This window comes from Amphiura filiformis, chromosome 2, assembly GCF_039555335.1.
Source record: "Amphiura filiformis chromosome 2, Afil_fr2py, whole genome shotgun sequence".
In the NCBI taxonomy this organism is placed as follows: Eukaryota; Metazoa; Echinodermata; class Ophiuroidea; order Amphilepidida; family Amphiuridae; genus Amphiura; species Amphiura filiformis.
The window spans coordinates 61,594,467-61,618,224 of record NC_092629.1 but is presented as its reverse complement, the minus strand read 5'-3'; the positions used below and the strand labels follow the sequence as shown (position 1 = coordinate 61,618,224).

General features: G+C 39.1%; 1 protein-coding gene across 3 annotated transcripts in view; it reads right to left on the bottom strand.

The window, feature by feature from the left end:
- LOC140146497 (uncharacterized) overlaps window positions 1–23,758 on the bottom strand; it is a 178,783-nt gene that overhangs the window by 38,800 nt on the left and 116,225 nt on the right. The window contains exons 5-15 of one of the 3 annotated variants that reach the window (XM_072168365.1): window positions 23,440–23,518; window positions 22,554–22,671; window positions 21,590–21,768; window positions 20,153–20,371; window positions 19,360–19,488; window positions 18,351–18,494; window positions 13,733–13,879; window positions 10,488–10,796; window positions 8,542–8,724; window positions 7,353–7,505; window positions 4,027–4,149 (exon numbers count right to left, since the gene is read on the bottom strand). In XM_072168365.1, coding sequence (XP_072024466.1) covers window positions 4,027–4,149; window positions 7,353–7,505; window positions 8,542–8,724; window positions 10,488–10,796; window positions 13,733–13,879; window positions 18,351–18,494; window positions 19,360–19,488; window positions 20,153–20,371; window positions 21,590–21,768; window positions 22,554–22,671; window positions 23,440–23,518 — 1,783 coding nt within the window. Of the gene's footprint in view, window positions 1–4,026; window positions 4,150–7,352; window positions 7,506–8,541; window positions 8,725–10,487; window positions 10,797–13,489; window positions 13,652–13,732; window positions 13,880–18,350; window positions 18,495–19,359; window positions 19,489–20,152; window positions 20,372–21,589; window positions 21,769–22,553; window positions 22,672–23,439; window positions 23,519–23,758 lie in introns of all 3 variants that reach the window. The other 2 variants (XM_072168364.1, XM_072168366.1) reach the window with 2 other exon arrangements.

Genomic DNA, 23,758 nt, shown 5'->3' with positions numbered 1-23,758 from the left:
AGTCCTCATGTAAATAGGCTTTAACTGCCTCACCCTTTGCTCTTGTTTCCTCGGCGAAAGGGTCAGCTTCAAACATGGTTACATACTCTTGGTATTCTTCTGCACATTCCTTGGAAAGGCCTGGTATGTATTCCTCCCTGCAGCCTCTTGGTATGTCTACGAGTAATTTTCTTCACCTTCTGATCTAGCTCTTTTGAGAATCCGTTCCAGTCTGCTTTCTTGCAATTGAAGCGTCGCTGAAAAGGCACTTTGTTTGGTGAGATTATGGTGTTAACATGGATCCCAATTGGCCGGTGTTGTGTTTGGGGAACTGGATCCAGTACAATCTTCTTGCACATGTCAAAGATGTTGTTGGTGACAATAGCTAGATCAGGGTTGTATCCTCTCTTCCAACGGGCACTATGGAACGAAGGAGGAAGTTTGGAATCATGAATAAGGCTCAGCTGGTGTTTGTCTATCCATTCCTCAACTGCGGCTCCATCGTTGTTGGTTTCTTTGTAACCCCATTGAGTGCTGTGGCTGTTGAAATCGCCGATGAAGATACATGGCTAGGTGTCAGTGTTAGAAGTGAAGAGACTTCTGCTGGTGGCTTGTAGACTGATGTTATTGTTACGTTACTGAGCTCAGCGGTGAGGACTTCAATGTTGTTGTCGTCAGACATCATAGGGGCTTCAATCACAGTACCTTCTTTCACAAATATCGCACTCCCGTATTGACGATGCGGTCTCTCAACGGCAAGGACCATACCTGGTATGGTTGGGCGGTGGTTAGTCGCTCCTCTATGGGTTTCCTGTAGGCACAGGACATCACAGTGGAGATTGTTGCACAATCCGCTGATGATATTTTGCTTGGCGGTAGAGAATCCTTCAACATTCAGTGATATAACTGTCAAAGCAGGCCTTACAAAATGTCAGCTTGGACTTCCTTTGGCGATTCTGGGCATGATGGAAAGCTTCTTGATGGTAAGTTGCGCTTGGTGGTGGCAGCATTGGTTGGTTATCCAGTGCCGCGTGAACTATTGGTTCGGACGCTCCTACCATGACCCCAGATAATAATTAACAAAAAACAATTATAACATCAAAAATAAAATAATCCGCTATAATTTTTATGTTGAAGAAACTTGAACAACTGAACAAGAGGGCTGTATGACTTCTATGACTATTGGCTACTGTCCGTATCGCCCATTTTTGGAGTTTCACAATTTTATCCAAATATGTTTTGCACGTGTTTCCCCAAATTAATATTCCATAGTTCAAATAAGGTTGAATAAAGGTACAGTATAAAGAATGCGATCTGGTACAAAGAATTTGAGTTTGTTCATTACACCAATATTCCTTGAAATAGTATTTGCTATTATCTACCCTTTCAAGAACGATTTCGTCTAAAATTATTTTAACATCTACATTACAGGCACTTGTTGTTGAATCAATTTTGTTCCAATTCTTGGACGTCATATGTGGTGTTCCCAGAATTATATAATTGGTTTTACTGGCATTTGCTGATAATTTGTTTGCTCTGAACCAATTACTGACTTCCTTTAGTTCATTGTTAATTAACCAAAGTTTGGTTCTTATATCTTTATGTGAGTAGAGTATAGCGGTGTCGTCTGCAAACAGTATATAGCTTAGTACGTTAGATGTGTTAACAATGGCATTTATATAAAGTATAAATAGTAGAGGTCCCAATAAAGAACCTTGAGGGACACCGCATATGATATCTTTCATTTTGGATTCACACAATATAAGCCCTACATATTGTTTCCTGTTACTAAAGTAATTCCTAAACCAATCCAGTACAATGCCTCGGAATCCGTAGTGTTCTAATTTGTGGGCTAATATGTTATGGTCTATATAGTATCAAAAGCCTTTGAAAGGTCTAAAAATACTCCAATAGTAGTTTCATCTTTTTCTACCGCATTATTAATTTTATCCAGTAAATGTATAATTGCCATATAACAGTTGACACCGGTAAATACCAAGCCCATTTTCTGCAATTTTCCTCAGGGATTTTCAAAATTTTAAATCGATTGACAGGGGACATGATGCCCTTTCGTGAGGTGGTGTAAGCTGTATGGGCTATAGGGTGACCGTGATCTAGTCCGCATTTTTCTGGGAAAAAATGCTGGACTCCGTATATAATTTCTACAATGGATGACTTCATCTGACCTTCGACTTGCAGAAAGGGTAAGTTTTGAAGAACTGAGTCGCTCTGGAGTCAAGAAAATTACGTTTTCCTGGACCCTGTTTGTACAGAAAGTCAATGGGGGCTATTTACTGGTGTGCACCCATAAGTAGGACGATTGCTGCGGAAGCCAAATTGATTATCATGACGTATTTTATGACTGTCAATATAAGCAATACATCTGTTAAAAACCAATCTTTCAAGTATCTTTGAAAAACAAGGCAATACCGATACTGGGCGATAATTCGAAAACACTTCTTGCTGACTATTAATTCAAAATCAACGACCTCTGGCATTACCATCTTGTCACTGACCACTTGCCGTCAGACGGTCTCAAGATCCACATAAGGTGCGATACTGTAGCCTCACGAGTCCGGTTGAATTGTTTTAAGAGTTTAATTTTATACATCATCTCTGAACAAGACATTAACAATTTACTGTGTTTTTCTTTGAGAGTTGAGTGCCTTTGAAATATGCCTACTTACACAGCAGTATCTGCTTCAAGACAACAAGCATTTTATGTGTTTTACTTGGGCTGCGATCACATAGAAGTATACGGTATACGGTATTCGCTATACGAAATACGCTCATTCGATCAGGCTGAGTTCATGTAGGAGTATACTACGTATATGTGAACTCAGCCTCATCGAATGAGCGTATTTCGAATAGCGATTAGCGAGCATAGGCATGATAGGTCAGTTGACCAATTTTCTTCGTCTAATCAAATGCTTGTAACTTTACTTCTTGAGGTCACATTGCATTCAATGTAAAAATGAATTTACCCACATATGGTTTAGTTTTAAAATTAGGACGGTATACGCTGCACTAAAATCGAACACGCACGATTCCCACTATACTATACTATAAGCAGCTCGCAGGTATACGGCCTTTTCGAATAGTGCCCTCTTATGTGACCTGGTACTATGAAATTACCTTGCTCGATTTAAGCTATACGCGTACACCTGCAAAACGTGCACCGTATACACGAATAGTATACGTCTATGTAATCGTAGCCTTATGTGACCCGGTACTATGAAATTGCCGCTCGATTTAAGCTATACGCGTGCACCTTCAAAACGTGCACCGTGTACCCGAATAGTATACTAATACTTCTATGTGAACGCAGCCTTAAGAGAGCAGATGTCTAGCACTTGGTACATGCCCGTGCAATCTATTCATAATCACTCTCATGTGACGGGATTTTGAATAGCCTCAAAAATCACTTTTTCTTGAAAAATGCCCCTCCAGATTTATGTTAAGAAATGTGTTCTAGAAATTCGCAGAAAATCGTATGACGAGACGATATTGCGCACGAAACAGAAGCACGGTTTTCTGTTGCTATGGAAAATCTCGGCCCATTAAAATCATCGATCTCAGTGGGCCATACAACGAACAACATGCATGCTAATACGTTATATACACAAACCCGTTCAATTCGGGCAAAGAAACAGTGGTGAAAACAACGCTCAAATGTCACTTTTTCTACTTCAGATTTCAGATTTAGGTTGAGACATATGTTCTAGAAATTCACAGAAAATTACCCTCAAATCGGTATTTCTGAGCGAAAGAGAAACACTTTTCACTAACGCTATGGATTATTTAGACCCTGTTTTATTCGGGCATAAAAACAGTGGTTAAAACAACGCTCAAAAGTCACTTTCTCTTTCATTATACCCGTCCAGATTTCAGATTTAGGTCGAGACATATGTTTTACAACAATTAAGCATTGAAGTGCTTTCAACTTTTGTACTGGATCGTCCAAGCATGCTCTACCAGTTTTTCAATGTAAACTGTCCCTGGCCTTAGTAGAAGTCAAAACGGTTTAGTGTTCTATGGCTATCGTACCTTTCTCTGATACACCACAGAAGCGACAGCTCCTAGGGCATGCAAATTTCATGCGTTTACGTGCTTTGTTGCAATCACCCCTTGCTACCATCAGTGAACAACTTGTCGACCGATCACCACATGCTGCATTAAAGGGAGATTAAACACCACACTATAAACCGCCCCTACCTACATGTGAAGCGTTTTACGCGATTCGCTGAGCGCGAGTAGCGACTGAGGTAAAGAACAATGGATAACGTCGCCATTTGTAGTCAGAATAATTGATGGGACGGTTTATAGTTGGCGATTATATACAGATATATTAGTATACGGGATCACAACCATTATGCAATGTAGGTGATTGTTAACTCATGCATATAATTTGCTAACCAAAGAACATAAATATTTCAAACGTACACTTCAAATCAAAGGTTTAATTAGGTAAACAAATCCAGTAAACTACTCACATTCTTAGCTCTTGCCATATTGTATGACGGCTTTCTCAAAAGTGACTTGGTTCACTGCTTCCCCACGAAAAGCGGCTGTAGCTTCATTCCCAGCGCGTGATGGTGCAAGCAGTGAGTCATATACGTGATCTACAGTGTATGAGCCTATGTGCCGGTTCATGGTGTCGGCCCCTCTCTCCTGATCCATATGGCCTTTTCTTTTGAACTGGTTTGCTTCCTTGTCAAGTATAATTTGTAGCTCCCTCTCAATCTATTACATGGATTTCGGCAGCAACATGGTCCGTAATATTTGCTGATTTGTTGAATTCTGTGGTAGATTTTTTCCGTCTTGCACGGGTGTATTTTTTGGCCTCCGCTTTCTATGCATCTTTCTGGTGTGTTTTTTTTCAACCGTGTGCCAAACACTGTCCCCGTCTCACCTATGTAGGATTTTTCACAACCCTTGCAATTGATGTTGTAGACCACCTCGCACATCTGGTTGGTTTCTCTTTGGCCATGCGTTTTAAACTTGGTACACCAATAGGGTGGAGCAGTACTTTTGTGCGAGATTTTTTGTGCTAATTATTTAGGGTGTCAGCTACCTAGACAAATTACCTATCAATGTAAAGCTTTTGATGAGACCTTTGTGTTGATACCATCACATTTTATGTAGCATTGACCATTCTAAAGTTATTTTGATTTTAGTGAACAAAATGACAGGGTGGAGCCGAGGATTGATATGGAGGATTGATATGTAAATTTAACCAAAATTTAAAAATAATGGGGGTAAATTGATATATTTGCTTCTTTTAATTGGTTTTATGTTGTAAAGACTTAAGAACAACAATTTTCTTTCTGTCTGTCTTTATATTTAGTGAATTTCTATTGCAAATCACTATTACAGAAAATGCCTTAAAATTGCACTTTTGTGTGTAACTCCCTATTCGGAATAGCCCAAATGTGTGTTTCAAATATGTTTGCACATAGTGAAACCTGTAGCAGGTATCACAATAAAAGTATACATTTTTTAAAGCTCTTGAGCCAGGAACTCAAATACGATGTTCTTTTCAGCATAGGGTATAATGTAAAAAAATATAGCCCACTGAAGATCTAACATTTTTATGGAAAATGTTGCTATTCAACTTCCACTACCTACCTAACCAATCTTCCTAAGTAATATCATTTTTGGATTCCCTGTTTAAATTCCTGTCAGATAATGTATGGGTTTAGTTAACAAATAATTATATTTGTATCAAAAAGCGTGCATTTTCAGAGGGAAAAATTGGAAATTTTGGGTACCAAAAAATCTACCAACTCAAAACACAATGGCCCTTTTGTTTTTGGGATGCACTAATAAACTCTTAATAGTGTCGTGAGGTTTCATGGCTGTTGCGATTTTCTGTTTCTAAAAGATGAGCTTAAGCTTCTCTGAGAGACCTGCAACGTACGATAAGACTACCATACCCTTTGACGAGTTGTCATCGTTACTCTTCTTTGAAATATTACCCTTGATCATCTTACTTGTTGACATTTGCTGTTTGACACGGTCCATTGCCCACCTGGGATAGCCACAATTTTGGAGCGCAGTTCTGATCTTCTTTTCTTCTTTCTTTTTATCTTCCCCACTGCCCTCTCGGCTGACCAAAATTGCTTGCCCCCCCCAACCCCTCCTCCGTCACTATGCTATCCATTCTGTCAAACAGTGTACGAATGATACCGAGTTTCTGGTGTAGAGGATGTTGTGAGTCAAAGTTCAAATATTGGTCTGTGTGGGTTTTCTTTCTGTATATGAGAAGCTTTATGCTGCCATCTTGTTTACGAACCACTAATGTATCGGTATGCTACACAATCCTTCTCCTCAAATGTGAACTTGATGTTCCCTGTTTCGTCCATCTGGTTTAGATGTCCGGTTAGTTTCTCCGTGGTGTCCGTTTTGATGACCTAAAGCACGTCATCCACATAACGGCGCCAGTATATTGGTGCACAATCAAGCAGTACCGTGGGGACAGCTTGTTCTTATAGCCATTCCATGCATAGGTTTGCTACAATCGCACTAACAGGACTACCCATCCATGGCTGCTCCAAACTTCTGGCGGTAGATGTTACCTCTGAAAGAGAAGTATGTAGTCGTGGGAATAAATTCTAACAGCTCCATGATGTCGGTGACATTCAATCGTGTGCGTTCGGGCAACGTCGTATCTTTTGTAAGCCTGTCTCTTATGATCCTTAATGTCTTGTCTATTGGCGTGTTACTAGTAGCATATGGTTAGCAGATTTCTGCCGGTGCCTTTGATGTTTGGTACCCAATACTACCTATACATGTATAATCCACGATGGGACGGATCGGGTCTCCTTGTTTGTGTATTTTAGTGGTCAATACAGTCTCGGTGTGTTTTCTGCAGTGTGGTACAGTAGTCTATATTTGACCTTCTTCAATCTTTTCCTCTGCCTTTTGTAACATTCCAACCAACTTCCGCTTGTATGTAGGTGTTGGGTCTTTCTTAAGTTTTTCATAAATTTTTGTGTCGCTTCGCATGGATTCCATCCAAAATGGCGAAAGCTAATGATGTGAGTTGTTTACTTGATTTGTTTACGTAATTAAACCTTTGATAACTTGAATCAAACCTACTGATGAAACCGTTCAGTGTACACTTCAAAGTTTCATACATTTACCACCATTGAGTAACTCTGCAGTTTACGTAAATGTTTATTACAGGCGCGTATCCACTCAAGTTGGTCCATTTTTGTCTAATACTGTGATACATGATATCTTGAAACGTTAATGGTGCAATAAAAAAGGGATATAAAAAGTGTTAAGTGAAAGTTAAAGCCTGAGTTAAAGATCCACTCTGCGTTAACCAACAGACCTCACCGTGAATTAAGTTCTTGCACATGCCTTACCCTTATCTGCAGGTACTTTTTCTTTAGGAAGTGCTGATCTCTGGCAAAATCCACATGATTTTTTACAATATATTCTCATCCATTCCTCGTTATCCTCACAGTCTCCTTCTTTTGCAAAGATGGAACAAAATCCATGAATGTCTCTACACACATCTAAGGACACAAGAAATAAGTCACACAATAGCTCAGTATTCAGGGCTTTTTTCCCCCATGATTTTAGGAACAGGTTAACCTTGAATTAAAGTTTTAACTTCGACACTACACTATTTTTCGCTCACCTGGAACATTTTCACTAGTCCGACTAGCGTCTTCAGCAGATGGTAATGTTGTGATGAATATCCACTCGTATAGGTTAACCTTAGTTATTCGCGAGTGCGCAAACCGGCCTCACTCCACAGTCTACCCCACTTAATGCGGGGTAGATATTTACAAAACAAATGGTGAATATTTACAAAACATTTCCTATACAGTATTTAATACTCAGGTAGAATTGATACTGCGTTCCAACACCACTTGGCTCACTCTGGCCGCAGCAGCTCCCAGATGGACCTCACCATGGGCGATACAACAGTGGTGATACTAGGAAGTTTTCGATTTCCACGACGGATGGTTCTGCGACGGTAAAACACTAAACGTTGTCGTCGTCGATTTTGTAATGCGTCGTCGTCCTCATTCTACCATCGCAGAACCATCCGTCGTGGAAATCGAAAAGTCCCTACTAAGATATCGATGACTGCGGCCAGAGTGAGGCCAATTGCTGTTGGACGCAGGTATCCATGCCACTTGAGAAATACTGTACAATTTGTTTTGTATATATGCGCCATTTATTATGTTATATACCAGATTTGTGTGGGGCCAGAGTGGGCGGGTTTGTGCGCTCATACCCCCCATACCTCACACATTTAGACGGGCGCGGAAAAACTGACTCAAAGATTTCCATCAGGGTTGACCGCCATCTCAGGAATCATGTAGTCTGTCTATCTTTCCTGTGAGAAGCATATCATACATTGTATGCATGCTTCTCCAGTCTTTAGAAGACCACATTTATTCACCCTCGAATGCAAGGATATGTGTAACATTTTAGATATGTGTAGGAAACATTTTGATATACCACTTCTAAGATGTGTCAAACACGTGCGCTTATAACCCTCTCCTGCATGCCCTCTAGAACAGTTATACCACCTCGTACCTTTCAATTGGAATTCATCTACATCGCAGAGTCGACAAGAATATCGACAATAGTCGAACATGAAACGGTTAGCTTTCCTACACCGCCCTTCATCGGCCCATATCACACATCGCCCATCCCTATCATGGCATTCACCATCAGAACTGTTGTTGTTTTGAAGTTGTAATATCTTTATGGGTGGTTCTGGTATCAAAAAACAAAACCAATATAGATCAAATCCACATTCCAAGTAAACTTTTACTTTTCAATTTTAACTTCCTGTTAACTAAACTCAAGGTCGAAACAAAATTCGTATCACCCAAATTATCAACAAACATTCTTAGCGGGAACTTGCAATTTGACTGAGCCGACAACAAAGTTCGACACCATTGGCTGTCAGGTGTATGAAGAAAATCACGGGGCACAGGTAGGTGGTCCGACTTTTCTACCTCACATTGAGGCCCAACATCCAAACATTGTTATTCCAAGTTTTGTCTTCAATTGTTACAGCGGCTTGGATTCTAGAAGCAAAACTGTTGTATCACAGTGGCACATCTAACTGTTGTATCACAGTGGCACATCTAACTGTTGTATCACAGTGGCACATCTAACTGTTGTATCACAGTGGCACATCTAACTGTTGTATCACAGTGGCACATCTAACTGTTGTATCACAGTGGCACATCTAACTGTTGTATCACAGTGGCACATCTAACTGTTGTATCACAGTGGCACATCTAACTGTTGTATCACAGTGGCACATCTAACTGTTGTATCACAGTGGCACATCTAACTGTTGTATCACAGTGGCACATCTAACTGTTGTATCACATTGGCACATCTAACTGTTGTATCACATTGGCACATCTAACTGTTGTATCACATTGGCACATCTAACTGTTGTATCGCAGTGGCACATCTAACTGTTGTATCGCAGTGGCACATCTAACTGTTGTATCACAGTGGCACATCTAACTGTTGTATCACAGTGGCACATCTAACTGTTGTATCACAGTGGCACATCTAACTGTTGTATCACATTGGCACATCTAACTGTTGTATCACATTGGCACATCTAACTGTTGTATCACATTGGCACATCTAACTGTTGTATCACAGTGGCACATCTAACTGTTGTATCACAGTGGCACATCTAACTGTTGTATCACAGTGGCACATCTAACTGTTGTATCACAGTGGCACATCTAACTGTTGTATCACAGTGGCACATCTAACTGTTGTATGACAGTGGCACATCTAACTGTTGTATCACATTGGCACATCTAACTGTTGTATCACATTGGCACATCTAACTGTTGTATCACAGTGGCACATCACAGTGGCACATCTAACTGTTGTATCACAGTGGCACATCACATCTAACTGTTGTATCACAGTGGCACATCTAACTGTTGTATCACAGTGGCACATCTAACTGTTGTATCACAGTGGCACATCTAACTGTTGTATCACAGTGGCACATCTAACTGTTGTATCACAGTGGCACATCTAACTGTTGTATCACAGTGGCACATCTAACCTTTCACAACGTTTCACTGGGGTTATAAGAAAACTAAGACCTTTCATCTGATTCCATAATCTGCATTTTGATGGGGTTATGGGGATAAGGCTGTCAAACAGGTTTCTTTAAGACATAATAATTAAAGATTTCTAATAAAGAAGAAATACATTCCAATAAGACCTGTAAAGTAAAATGGGATACTTATAGAGTTAAACATTTCCAAGAATATGGTGGAATAACGTACGCATTAAGGCTCCACGTTTAGTTTGCTGCTATAGCGTTATCAGTTTTTATTTAAATGAACAAATGATATCGATAGCACTATGCAAATGTTCATTGATATGCTCGATACAGTTTATGACATCTCCCGGGTACGAACGAATGAACAATCTACCGATATCGCTACCAGACCAAACTATACCGGGCGCCCAAGGTTTGTAATTACCTGTGGCTTGAACGACTTCAACTTCCAACGTCTCCAAATTAGCTTGTAAGCTTAATGGTTGCACCTCCACACCATCCGGAATCGTCAGATTAGTATGCGTACCATTAGCAGTAGCAATAGCTGTATGATTTAGATGGTTCCCTGTATCTTCACTACTCAATGTTGGGCGTAGATGATCATTGCTCTTATCCCTAGTGGACGGGCACTGATTGCAGCTTTCTGGACAATTGGGATACATCCACGAGGAGTAGGTATCGCATAAATCATGCTTGGCCCATTCGGAGCAGGTTGGATGCCTATTTTTACACGCTGTAGGTTATTATTAAACTTAGTCATATGAACACAAAAATGATATTTTTACAAGACAAGTACAATGCTCTAGGTTATTACATAACAACTCGGATAAATATCATATAGGAGAGAAACAAAAATAATTACAACGACATGGTTGGTCATTTATTGGTACCTTTTAGTTGTGTGTGAGGTAGACGACTCACTCGGTTCCACATTCGGGAACTTTTTCTTATCTGTCCAGCACGGCGGGGGGGAAGTGCACATGTGCAGTTTTACCACATCTCTCTCACACCCCCACACAACACAACAGAATCACACAAAAATAAACATTAATCAAACACAATTCATGTAACTTAATCTTTATAACACAGCTTTGCAGCACATTACATATTCACTGTTAAACTCAAGTAATAAATTTGTAAATAATACGCTGCTTTTATTTTGATCAAAGAGTTGCCACTGATTGTTTTTTATTATGTTAACTTTCGAAATATCTTTGATGGCTGGGTTGCAAAGTTTGAATAAAAACTTGAAAAAGCAATGCATTATACAGACACATCGTGAACTTCAACAGACCATTTCCAATTGCCATTGAGAATTTAACCCATAAATCTCAGCGTCGATGCGCATTTCAACATGCGCACGCAGTGACAATGTGCGCATCGCCCATGACGTACAAGGCTGAAAAGGTTTTTTTGGGAATTACCAAGAAAGGTCAATATTATCAAATAATATAGGATGGCTAAAATCATGAGAATTGTATGAGCCAATGATCTGGTCCATGGGGGCCAAAGGCGGTAAATTTAAAACTGAGATAAAGGCAAAAATGTGGATTAAAAAACAATAATATACATAAGAAAATACACATCACAAAACCTCATAACTTTAGAACCAAGTATGCTAGACCTTTTGTGTTTCCAGTATATAATAATGATTATAGAACTCAATTTTCAAAAATCCCTCCTTTGGCCCCCATGGAGCAGATCGTGTCTGCATCGATAGAATGATTTAATTGACCCTTTTCACGGTCATCTCGAATCGAGGTTCTACTTTAATGTGCATGATGTGTTTCATACGCATGTATTTATTACCGCGTTTACTTTTTAAAAGCATTCTGCCACGTTGCGTAAATGCATGTAAGAAAACCGCAAAAAAAAATGCACTTTTGCGCATGCGTTTGCACCGAGAGCCTAGTTTTGGTAGCATCCGGGATATGAGACAACACCTATGTGCACGATGCTCAAAACATGTACATTGCTTTTTAATGCTGTTATTGGTTTTAGAGTTGACTTCAGTTAATTTCACCTATGCAGAAATACCTTCAGAAAGACAAAAGATCATATGACAAGAGATCATGTTAAACACAATGCACAAAACAAAATGATGACGTAATGAGTTAAAAAGTAAGCAACATGATGATGGTGATGATGATGTTGCGACGAATAGGCAATAGTTTGTTATTTGTTCGTTTGCTCGCATTCTCAAAATGCTATTGAATGAATGCTTTAGCCTGGATTTTTCCGCATATCATGCATTACACAATGCCATGCTCGTGATGCCAAATTCAGGCCCAGGATTCAGGCACGACGATATCTTTAGTAGACAGTTACTAAGCAACCTGTATCAAAATATTTGGTACCCAGTAGATTCCAGTTACTACGCTACCAGAGGCTGAAAAATGGGTTTTTTCTGCAAGCAAACCAGAATTTCCCTCCAGTTTTACCAAATTTCCCTCCAGTATGACATATTTCCCTAAATGTATTTCTTTATTTTTTTGATCAAAAACCAAAAATTTCCCGGCAATGAGCTTCCCGTGTTGCCCACTTTTTCCTGCCATGTACGCTACCACATAATGAATAATCATTGCTAAGAGTCTCATTTAGTGTACGATTGTCGAAATGAAAATGATGAATAGAAACTGGCAACACCAAAGTGCTACAACAAAAAATTGGATCCAAAGTTTAATAGAAAATTGCCAACAATTTTAGTACAGGTTGGTGTTTATTTTATCTTGTCGTCAGATTAAGATGTATTTGTTTCACAAGCACGTCTAGCAACTTTTTAATTTTCAAATGATATGCGTTTATTTTGTGACAAAAAAGCTTGCACACAGGAATGAATTTTGTATCAAACACACAATAAAATATCCAGAAAAGCGTTCATTGTAAGCCTCTTTTAGTATACATAGAGCACATTAAGAAGATATGTCAACTTTATTATTTGTATCATTATTGATTCTGCCCTTTTCTACGTCAGTGTACACAATTTTATGGTAGACAATTTTGGAAGAGACAATCTTTTGAAGTGAATGAACTTCACCGTATCTGGATAGTAGGGGTTATCCGAGCAAGCTATAGTATCACATCAGATAGTATCACATGACAATAAACATAAAATTTTGGCTATTTTGTTCTCTGGCGTAGATCATCTCATGTTAACAACGTACGTCATCTCTTTCGTAAACAGAGAATACCAAATAATGCCGGGACACGTAGAGGTATGGTAACTGACAGACTGGATCTAGTATTGACGAAACAGATGACATATCTTCTACACTCTCAGAAATAGTGGCTCTCTTATAATCTATCCTCTATTATGGAACTTTCATGGGTTCCGTTTAAAACTAAAAGGTTATTGACGCTAACAAAATGGTCTTCGAAGGCTTTTTGTGTTTCTTGAGGATTCCATATAGAGGGCAACCTACCTACCTTTAGTGTCGCGCATGAATGTCCACGGATTGGGCGTCTTATCACCAGCTTGACATGTCCCACAAGAATACTTGCATCTCTTGTTCATGTAGCCACTGTTCTTCGAACATTCCCCCAAATACGCCCATTCAGGACATAAGGTGCTTGAATCACGACAATAACCTGTATTCAGTCAGTATATAAATTACATGTAAGGCACACAATTGGGCGCCAAATTGGGGCTTGTTAGTACTAAGCACTCACCCTCGTTCTCTCGGCCCATTTGCTGGATCTCCTGGTCGTCACAAAAACTGCAGCTTAGTCGACACATCTTGGACATGAATCCTTTATTAGCATGACATTCTCCAATTAGCGCCCAATCGTAGCACAATGTGTTCTTATCATGGCAACCTGATCATGCGCAGATGTTGCATGCAGAAAGGTTTGTAACAAAATAAAAACAAAACAAAACAGCTGAAGCGTTTAGTCACGGCACATCAAATCAATTAGACCAAAACAAAAAGGTTTGTCTCTCAAACCAACACGCGCATAAGGCATCCTAGTGGTAGCCCTATTCGTTGGGCCTTTGCGGGTTATTGAACAATATTTTAAAAACTGGCCGAGGATGGGCAAAAAACATAAAACAATTCGGCTAAAACGCACAAAAAAAATACCCCCCCAAAAAAATCCCGTCTAGCACTCAACTTTTTTCTGCAAAAAATGTTTGAGAGACAATATTTGTTTGGTCTTACGAGGCTTAGGTAAGAGGTAAGCGTGATGCAGGATGATTACTATCATAGAGTCGAGTGGAGCTCGCGCTCAATTGCGGGCCCAATTGCTCAATTGGGGCCCACGCGTAATTGAGTCCGAGGTATGCGCAATTGCGTCTGGGATCCACCCTATGACAGCAGTCGACTGAATATGTACTCCATTTCCACCTCTTAACTAAGCCTGGTAAATTTAAATTTAGAATTAGCATCGAAAGCTAGAGACAATGTACAATGGTTATATGAAGATTATGGTTACAGGTCGATTGTCCGCTGGGTCATTAGTCCAAGAATTCAATAAGTATAACTTATAAGAATGAACTAACCCTCACTATACCCTATAACCTAACCCTAATCCTAGCACTGTAAGAAAGGATGGTGGAAATGAGAAGCAGATTCTTCAGGGAGCTAGCAGTGGAAGGCTATCGTGGAAGGGGACGTCTATCAACATCAAACTATGATAAACACGTTTGGCTTTTGATAAAAGTAGATGGCGTGCTCTTGTGAAGAATACAGCAGCGAGGGAGAGGGGGACAGAGAGAGCGAGCGAGAGATAGGACTAATTCTAACACCGGTCTAAACCTTCACCTTAACCTACACTAAACCCCGATCCTAACCGAACCTTAATGCTAACCTTATATCTAAAAAGCTCTAATTTGAACCCTTTTCGGACTAATGACACTTCGGCCGTACGGGCTGTTCCCAACAATACAGTGCGCAAAAATGGATGCAATATTAACAGGTCGGCTGGCCGCAATTTAGAAAATATGACGGGCTTGTGAAATCTCCAAATCAAGTCACCAATTCTACACATTACACTCATCGAATCGGTGAGATAATTTTATTTTATTGTGTTACGTGCAAAGGGGATCTTTATAGTGATGGTGATGAACTGGTATAGAATTTTAGTGCGATTATTGTATGTTGTATGCAATAAATGGATATGTAAAGCCTACATCATAAGAAAACGTGGCGCAAAATTAAAAAACATCAAATTCCAAGTTATTTCAATCAAAATGATTTTCAAAAGGAATTTATATATATTTAATTTTATATAACTCATACAAAGTTTCTTGTCATTTGATTGGCCAACTACTATTGATTATTTTTGCTATTTTTAGCGACCAGCTGCAAAAGGACTATTGCACTCCGCGCCCGTGCAATATTTATTTTTCCATTGCACAGACGCGGAGCTACCATAGCAACGCTGACAGACGCGCGAGCGTATAGCGCGAGGTTTCCACCTCGACTCGCCAATTATAGGTGCGGGTGTTGGTTTTAAAATTAATATGCATTTAGATATCTTTTGATTTATTTTGTTTTCCTGGTGATTTATAAAATTAAGTGGAAGCAAGGGAACTTATTTATGAGTTATGTAAAACAAAATATTGAATGTTTTTATTCGTTCAATGGAAAGAATATTTCCATTCGGTGAAATATGAACTGTTCCATTCAACTCGGCAAAGCCTCGTTGAATGGAACAGTCCATATTTCACCTCATGAAAATATTCTTACCATTGAACTCATAAACATTCAATATTTGTATACTATTACACTTACGACCCATTATTCAAAATCGCGCTCTGTGATTTGTTACAATGGGTAAATCCGTAGTTTGATTGACAGTTGCTGGGGAGTTTGGTACACCAAATTTTTCCAAGATGGCGCATATCGACTGCCAATTATTCGAACCCTTTCCAGCAAAAATACAGCTTATTTAGCCAGTCTCGTCATGGGGTCATCGAAGAGAATATTTTCCTAGCATATTGAGCTAAGTCCTCAGCTATTTGGTTTTTCACGATATTATAGTAATGGAAAGATTCGACCAAATGTTCGCCGTTTTTCGCCATTTAATTTTTTTTTAAACGATGACATAAACATGCATCATCTCTTCCACAGGTGATACACTCCTACACATACAGGGGTACAGCTATGCCATCACATGCATGACCGCGCATTGGCTGTGTAACTGACTTCATTTGCGCAAACGAATGGCTTTTCCTATAGTATATTAGTACTCGAGAATCCTTGGTATCGCGGAAATATTGCACGCGTAACCAAGCATAGAATGTGTTACTGCGCTTGACCCATTATTGCAGAATAATGGGCTCTCACGTGACGTGTCACTCAAATTTGGTGTACCAAACTCCCCAGCAACTGTCAATCAAACTACGGATAAGTCTGTTTCACTATTGAAGTAGTACGCACAACGTTGTCGTGCACATGTATGTAAATTTTAGGCTATTAAAAAAAGCGTTACTATGGCGTTACTAGGTGTACTCCTTAGCAACTGTGACTCAAACTGCCGTAAAGTGACTTCACTTTTTATACAGGGATTGAATACGAGTGTCACGGCCCTGGCGATACGCGCTGACACTTACGCGTACTCGCTCCACCTTGAAGTAAACAACTTAAAATATTTATGCCAAAAATGATATTTGCTCTTTAAATCGCACTATTTTCTGGTAATAGAATAGAAATAAAGGGTGCAGCATTATCCTTTACACGCAAATAATGTGTCCTCGGCAGTAAAAACGTTTAAATAATGGGTTCGGCTGCGCCTCACCCATTATATACATTTTTATTACCTCGGACACATTATTTGCGTGTAAAGGATAATGCATTACCCTTTATTTCTTAATCATTATCATGCTCCCCAAGTTATCGTACCGAGAAAAGGGAAAATTTAATGTCTTTAATATGTGTATTTGTTAGGAATAATCTGCTGCATGGTTTAAAAGAGTTAGTTTTCGGATTTAGATTACGGTAATTCCCTATAGCCTTCGCCAATCTAACCACGATTACGTCGTCGTATAGATGCGAACATTCTTACTGCACGATGTGTTATTTAACGTGACCATGTGCGCGTCGACCAAGGTGTATTTTGCAAAAGGATTTGGGGAATTGCCGTAAAGGTGAATTGCCAGCACATGCTGAAGAAAATGAACAGATTTGCGTTTATCGGCCCCTTGCACATAACGATTATAGGTTAATGAACGCGTATTACTTGTTGGGAGATAAATTAGACAGAATAATGCACGCGCGCTGATGTTGATGCGTCTAATGCACGAGCCCCGAAGTGCATTAGACGCATCAACATCAGCGCAAGTGTATTATTTTGTCTAATTTCTCGAGCAACAAGTAATACGCGTTCATTAACCTATTTCATACACAAGAAGAAAAAAACGCGATATTTGCTGTTTTTGTAACAAAATTATCACTAAAAATATTAGAAAATAGAACCAAATATAAATGCATCAACCCATCCGAAAAATGAATCAAGCCTACGCGACGCTAACGCGTGCGAAAGCACTGCGCGTAGTACACGGAGTGCACATTAGACACAATCAATGCATGGTTTGGATTTTTCTAACGCTTGCTCTAATTGGTTCTCGCTATCTTAGAGTGTATGAATATAACTTAATAATCGCACAATGTTGCATACTTAGTAGCTTACAGCCGGGATTACTACAGAAAGAGCTCTTTTCGGCGTACCATGATCTTTTGCATAGCGTAGCTATCGTTTTGTATTTAAATATAAAAAGACAATAGCACTATGCAAGTGGTCTTTGTTAGCTCAATATGATTCATTTATCTCCATGGTACGATGGAAAAAGCCGACAGTATCGGGGAACCGATAGCCGTATAGGACCAGACTGAATGCAGTACCTATTACAAGGCCCATGGCATATGGATGGAGGTGCACGTCTGTTTCCATAATTATGGACATTATAGGTATAGTTTGATCAGCTCGTAATCGGCGGAATTGTTATAGGCTTTTGCCACTACGCCGAAAAGTAGACCGGAGTTCAGAGTGATATAGTTGACTTTTCTGGTCTATATATTTTAACAAAGTATAGGACTCCAATAATAATTAAATGGGATTCTTCTGGCAAGATGTCACAAGTCAATTCTCAAAATGAAATATATTGATATTAATCCGCGATGTTATAAGGCCCGCCTATTACGAGCTGATCAAACTATAAAGAAGGAACGAAAAGTCATAAATAACCAAACAAGGTAAAATATTGAGACCATGGGTTGAAATACCAAAAGAAAAACTAATAAGCTCTACAAGGGTGCCTTTCAATCCAGATGAATGCAATCGTACCTACCGACTATTTCATCTTGCCTATTACGTATATCCATCGGGCATCCACCACAGCTGAGTGGGCATGTTTCCTTCATCCACGGTGGGTTACGTATACATTCACCTACTTTGGCCCAAGGTCCGCAACTTCCGTGATTGTCAGAGCATGCTGAATAAAATGAATTTTATTTATCTTACTAGCGGTCACCCGTATTTCGCGGTCACTGTGTTTATCGGTTACTGCCTTTTGCAGTACTGATATTTTATATTCTTTTTAATGTACTGGTCAGGTGTAATGGGCAGGTTCAATTGCAGTGTTTGAGTTAATTTTGTACACCCCATTTTGAAAGTTAAGGTGTAATTTCACCTGGTGCAGGGCAATTTGAGGTGCAGTCTCGGAATAATCAAAATAAATGTACAATTTTGTAGAACACTTACTTTCAACATTGGCAAAGTATTTTGCACAGACACTGATTATGCTGCTAACCTGTGAGTTACGGTGAGCCTAATACCATGCTTACCAGCCTTGTACCTGCATTGCTAAAAAGTCACCCATTTTTCTTAACCATCTGTCTCTATGGGACAGGAAATTGTCAAAAGTTGGGGGGATCTTCAAAAGTCACCCATTTGGGCTACTAAATCACAGTTTGGCAACCCTGTTTAATTTGGATGATTTGGAGACTTTGACCTAATTCAATAAACAAACATTTAACTGTTGACAATAGGTTCTAGTTTGAACATTGACATGATAATGTTGACAAATTAGTTGAATAAACAATGCATGTTAATTACTCAAGTCAGATTCTCCTGTGTAACTAGACTCACATTTTGGTCGGTGGCCATGACATGGGATAAATGCAATTGATTGTGAAAATTAAACAGCCAACTGTTTATGTATACGTGTTTCTTGTATTTTCGTCATGGAAAATCTCCATTTTGAAACAATAAATAATTATATATCTATTACTTAAAAGAGTATTTCGTGATCCTAGCTTTTTCTTTTCAAGGGAATTCTTGTTGCATGCTTAACTTACCACCATATGAATTCGTTTTGCACATCCTACAACTAAAGGCACAATTCTTGGACATCCAATTTCGATTCCTATCACATGATCCACCCATTGCCCACGTCGGACAATGATCGTGATCAGTATCCTGACAAGCTGTGACAAGAAATAGAACAAAAGCATATTACACAACTGAAATTGAAAAGTTTTTTTGTTTTTGTTTTTGCCAAAAAGTGTGTGTGTAGGGGTGGTGGGGCACGTTCCCGTGTCACCACATGACCTTGAGAATATGAGTGTACTAAATCTTCAATCAAATTTAACAAAAAGGTAATTGCTATCCACAATACTCCCGTATAGGGAGCAAATATATTCACCGGAATGGACGCAATACGATTGTCATTATCGACCCAATACGATTGTAACGGTCATTGTCTTCCACCTCCTTTCTCTCGACACAACGACTGAGAGTAAAATTGTTCGTGTGATTGGTTTGTGGAGCTGCCTTCTTTTCCTTGATGATTCAATTTTTTCACATCTGTTTCTCTTTCTGTCTTTCCATGTAGTCTAGCATGCTAATATCTGGGCTTTTCAAGCCTGGTTTGAGCATTTTGCTTGAGCCTGGTCCAATATAGTGACTCAAGGTCAAGTTTGCCATGAACAGTGCTTTGAAAGGTATAGCGTGATACGTGCTAGACACCTGGCTGAAACTAGTTCCGGTTTTAGCATGTAGGATCTCACAGGTTTGTATTGAGAACCACCTTAATAGCATTCCCCATAATGCTGAGCATGGAATGTGTCTCCATATGGAGCGAATACTCACCGCCGCACTTGTACAAGGTATTGATCCTATACACATCTAGATTGCTGAAGTCATTCCTAAATCCTATCTCCTGATAGATAGTATACCGTGGAGATAAAGTTGCAGCTCCATTTCGAGAGAACGCATACATTGGATAATGCATGATGGAACCGAAGTCATATTGTACACCTAGTAGATCGACGCTATTGTAGGGATACTTTTTAAAATTCATGTCCATTGCTGAAATGGATATAAAATCAAATAATTATGACACTATGACAATCACATGTATGAGTAACATTTACTTGATGTTGAAGGCGTCCTGACATAGCCTAATTGTATGAGTAACATTTAGTTGATGTTGATGGCGTCCAAGTTGTAAGGTTTCATGGTTTTTGGAGACTCATGAGAAATGAACTGATGTACACAGCAAAAATATTTTAAACAAGTGCCAAGTTTAAACAAGATAACAAGTTGTTTAAACCTGGCGTCCATGTTTGCTTCCAGAAAGTGTTCGCAGACAGCAATCTGTATAATAAGGAAGAAACTTACATTTAGCGATATTTTCCCAATATATAACAACATTCTGAGAACATTGATATCAGAATTTTGTGATTTCCTCCTGTTATATCAACTTTGAATGTTAGAGAGGAGCGTTTGTTGTCATCACTGTGGGATGACGAAGAAGGACAGTTCTTATGAGCAAACCATAGGACTGAGTTATCAATGCACTTGAAGTTGACGGATTCTAAACAATGATTAGCACCCTCCGATATGATATTTGCCTAAACTTCCTCTAAACCAGGGACAGTGGCATTTTGCTGTTCTTTCGAAGACTACCAGCAATACATAGGTTCTATAACTCGGCAAGTAATCATATCATGTCGTCATCTCGGCTGATGTATGACTTCTTCAGAATGACTACTATGTCATGATGTTCACAGCCTTTGAAATTGTAAACCAGCCTATACGTGTACGTACGTGAAGATTACGTGATTGGATTTAGAATATACAATACATGTACTACAAATTGCGCAAACTTGCAATTTTAGCAACCAAACTAAAATTCAACTAGGACCCATTGGATTACAAATCAACAACAGCAACAACAAAAACGTCATAGGAAATAACATTTGGTCAAATGGACTATACAGCCTTTAGAGTCACGTTCAGGAAGGTTTTGAAAGCGATACATTGATTCATGTAGTTACAGTAGTTTTATGAAGTTGACATGAGCTTTCTCACTTTACACTGAACTTTAATATTGATATTGACTTTTCTAAGTGGATTAATTTTGAGGCATTTGGGTGTAAAAGTAGGGCGGTTCGTTTACATCGGCATCTCTCAGTACACAGTTCAAAGTTTAAACAAGATAACAAGTTGTTTAAACCTGGCGTCCATGATTGCTTCCAGAAAGTGTTCGCAGACAGCAATCTGTATAATAAGGAAGAAACTTACATTTAGCGATATTTTCCCAATATATAACAACATGATGGTCTCTGTCTGGTCTATTATGTTCATGACGGAATCCTAAGACGTGCATTAGCTCATGCATGATGGTTCCTCGCTTTGTCTTACAGGTTGCACCTAATGATACTGATTGCCTTTTACCTTGTCGTCCTACTAATGACCAACACCTGAAAAACAAAATAAAAATATCATTGTCTTATAGTGTCTCTGATTGGTTAATTGCATAGTCATCTAAGTAACTAAATCAAAAATATTTCAAGGTTTTAGATCTTTTTTTAAATATTCCCTTCAACTCTACCGACTATTCTAATTATCATATATCTGATTAGCTCTATATTTGATATAGTAAGTTGTCACTATAGCCTACTCAAGATAGTTCTTAGAAGCCGATAGGCCGCGCCGATATATGTATTAGATAATACATCTTGTTGCGGTATGGTAAGCATGTTAGTCGCTCGGAAGGCGAGACTCCGAAGTCGTTAGTCGGGGAAGTCGCTCGGAAGGCGAGCCCCTGAAGTCTTAAGTCGGGGAAGTCGCTTGGAAGGCTTGAGCCCTTCGGAGTCTCGCCTTCCGAGCGACTAACATCCTTACCATACATCAACAAGACACAATTATTTCTGATAATGGTCGTTTTTAACCGTTTATCTTATACTATATACGGCGAGCAAAAATAAATCAATTATTTGTAATGGTTTATTCATTTTCAAAAAGACAAAATGGAAAAGCTAATGTATTATCTTGTAAACGTTTATGGTTTCCCCAAAATAAAGACACCTCGAAATAGTGTAATATTCTTCCCATGTTCGAGTCTATTTAGTGACAAATATTAGTCAAATCAATACATAATTGATTCAATATTATTCAGTCCACTAGTGGTCCAATTCCACTTGATATAATACGACAGCACGCATCAGATGGCGAGTTAACAAAATCGACTAAGATCTATACGCACCCTTGTCCTGGTCCTACATAGATGAAATCTTCCTCAATAGTTCTAGGTCTAAATCGAATACATGTCCTATCATGAAACCTCTGCATTGCGGCTAATACTGCTAATTTTGAATCGCTATCTGTGGAGAAACACGCGTTTTAAAATTAAGGAAGAGAAATCAGTGGTCAAAAAAACCCTGTGGGACTGATCGGGACATGCTATATAATTGTCGTGTTACATTAAGGGGGTACTACACCCCTGCCCAATTTGGTGCCTATTTTTGCATTTTTCTCAAAAGTGATAGAGCATTGATGATAAGTAAGATATGTATAATATAGGGGCAAGGACTATAACTACTGCACTGGACATTTTTATTTCAGCACAGACAACAGTTGTGGAATTACAGTCAAAAATGAGGGAAAACCAATATTTGATCACCTTGTCTTGAGTTCCTGAATTTTCAGTGCAGAGTTGTAGTCCTTGCCTATATACATATCTTACTTGTCACCAATGCGCTATAATTTTTGAGAAAAATGCAAAATTAGGCACAAAATTGGCCAGGGGTGTAGTACCCCTTAACGCTTAAAACAATGTGACAGGAGTATTTCTCATGCATTTGAATGAGAAAGCATACAGGGTTGAAAGTTTCATAGAAATGAGAAAATTTTAAATTTTCATAGTGTTTTTTTTCCAATTCTCATCGTGTTTGAAAGAATTCAAATTGAAAAGAATTATACATTGCCGCTAGTGTCTATAAATCCTCCCCTGTTTCCCCTCCCCTTGAATGTTAATGCTTCCGCGCATCCACTAGTATAGAGTTCTGTAGAGACAATCAAGAGATCACTGGTTCGAATCCCTCGATCCTCACAAACCCGTATTTCGGGATTAAAATGTATACACTACTTACGAAAATAGGGTGATATAACGTAGGGTACCAGCCCACCAGGCCATAGAAACCTTCGTCCTTTTACGGCGTTACGTTTACTCTGTGGATGGAGGAATATTATAGGAATATGTAACTTCATTCATGATCAATTATTACATTTTAATTCCTTTTTACCAAAAGCGTAAAAGAGAGCAATAGGACTATTTTAGATAAAACTGAATTTATACTCGATCTCCTTTGGAGAGAAATTAATCGCACGCCACTGTGATCGCAGGTATGTTCAGGGTGCAGAAAGACGTTGTTTTTGTACACCGAGTAAGCATGCTATATTGGAAACTTG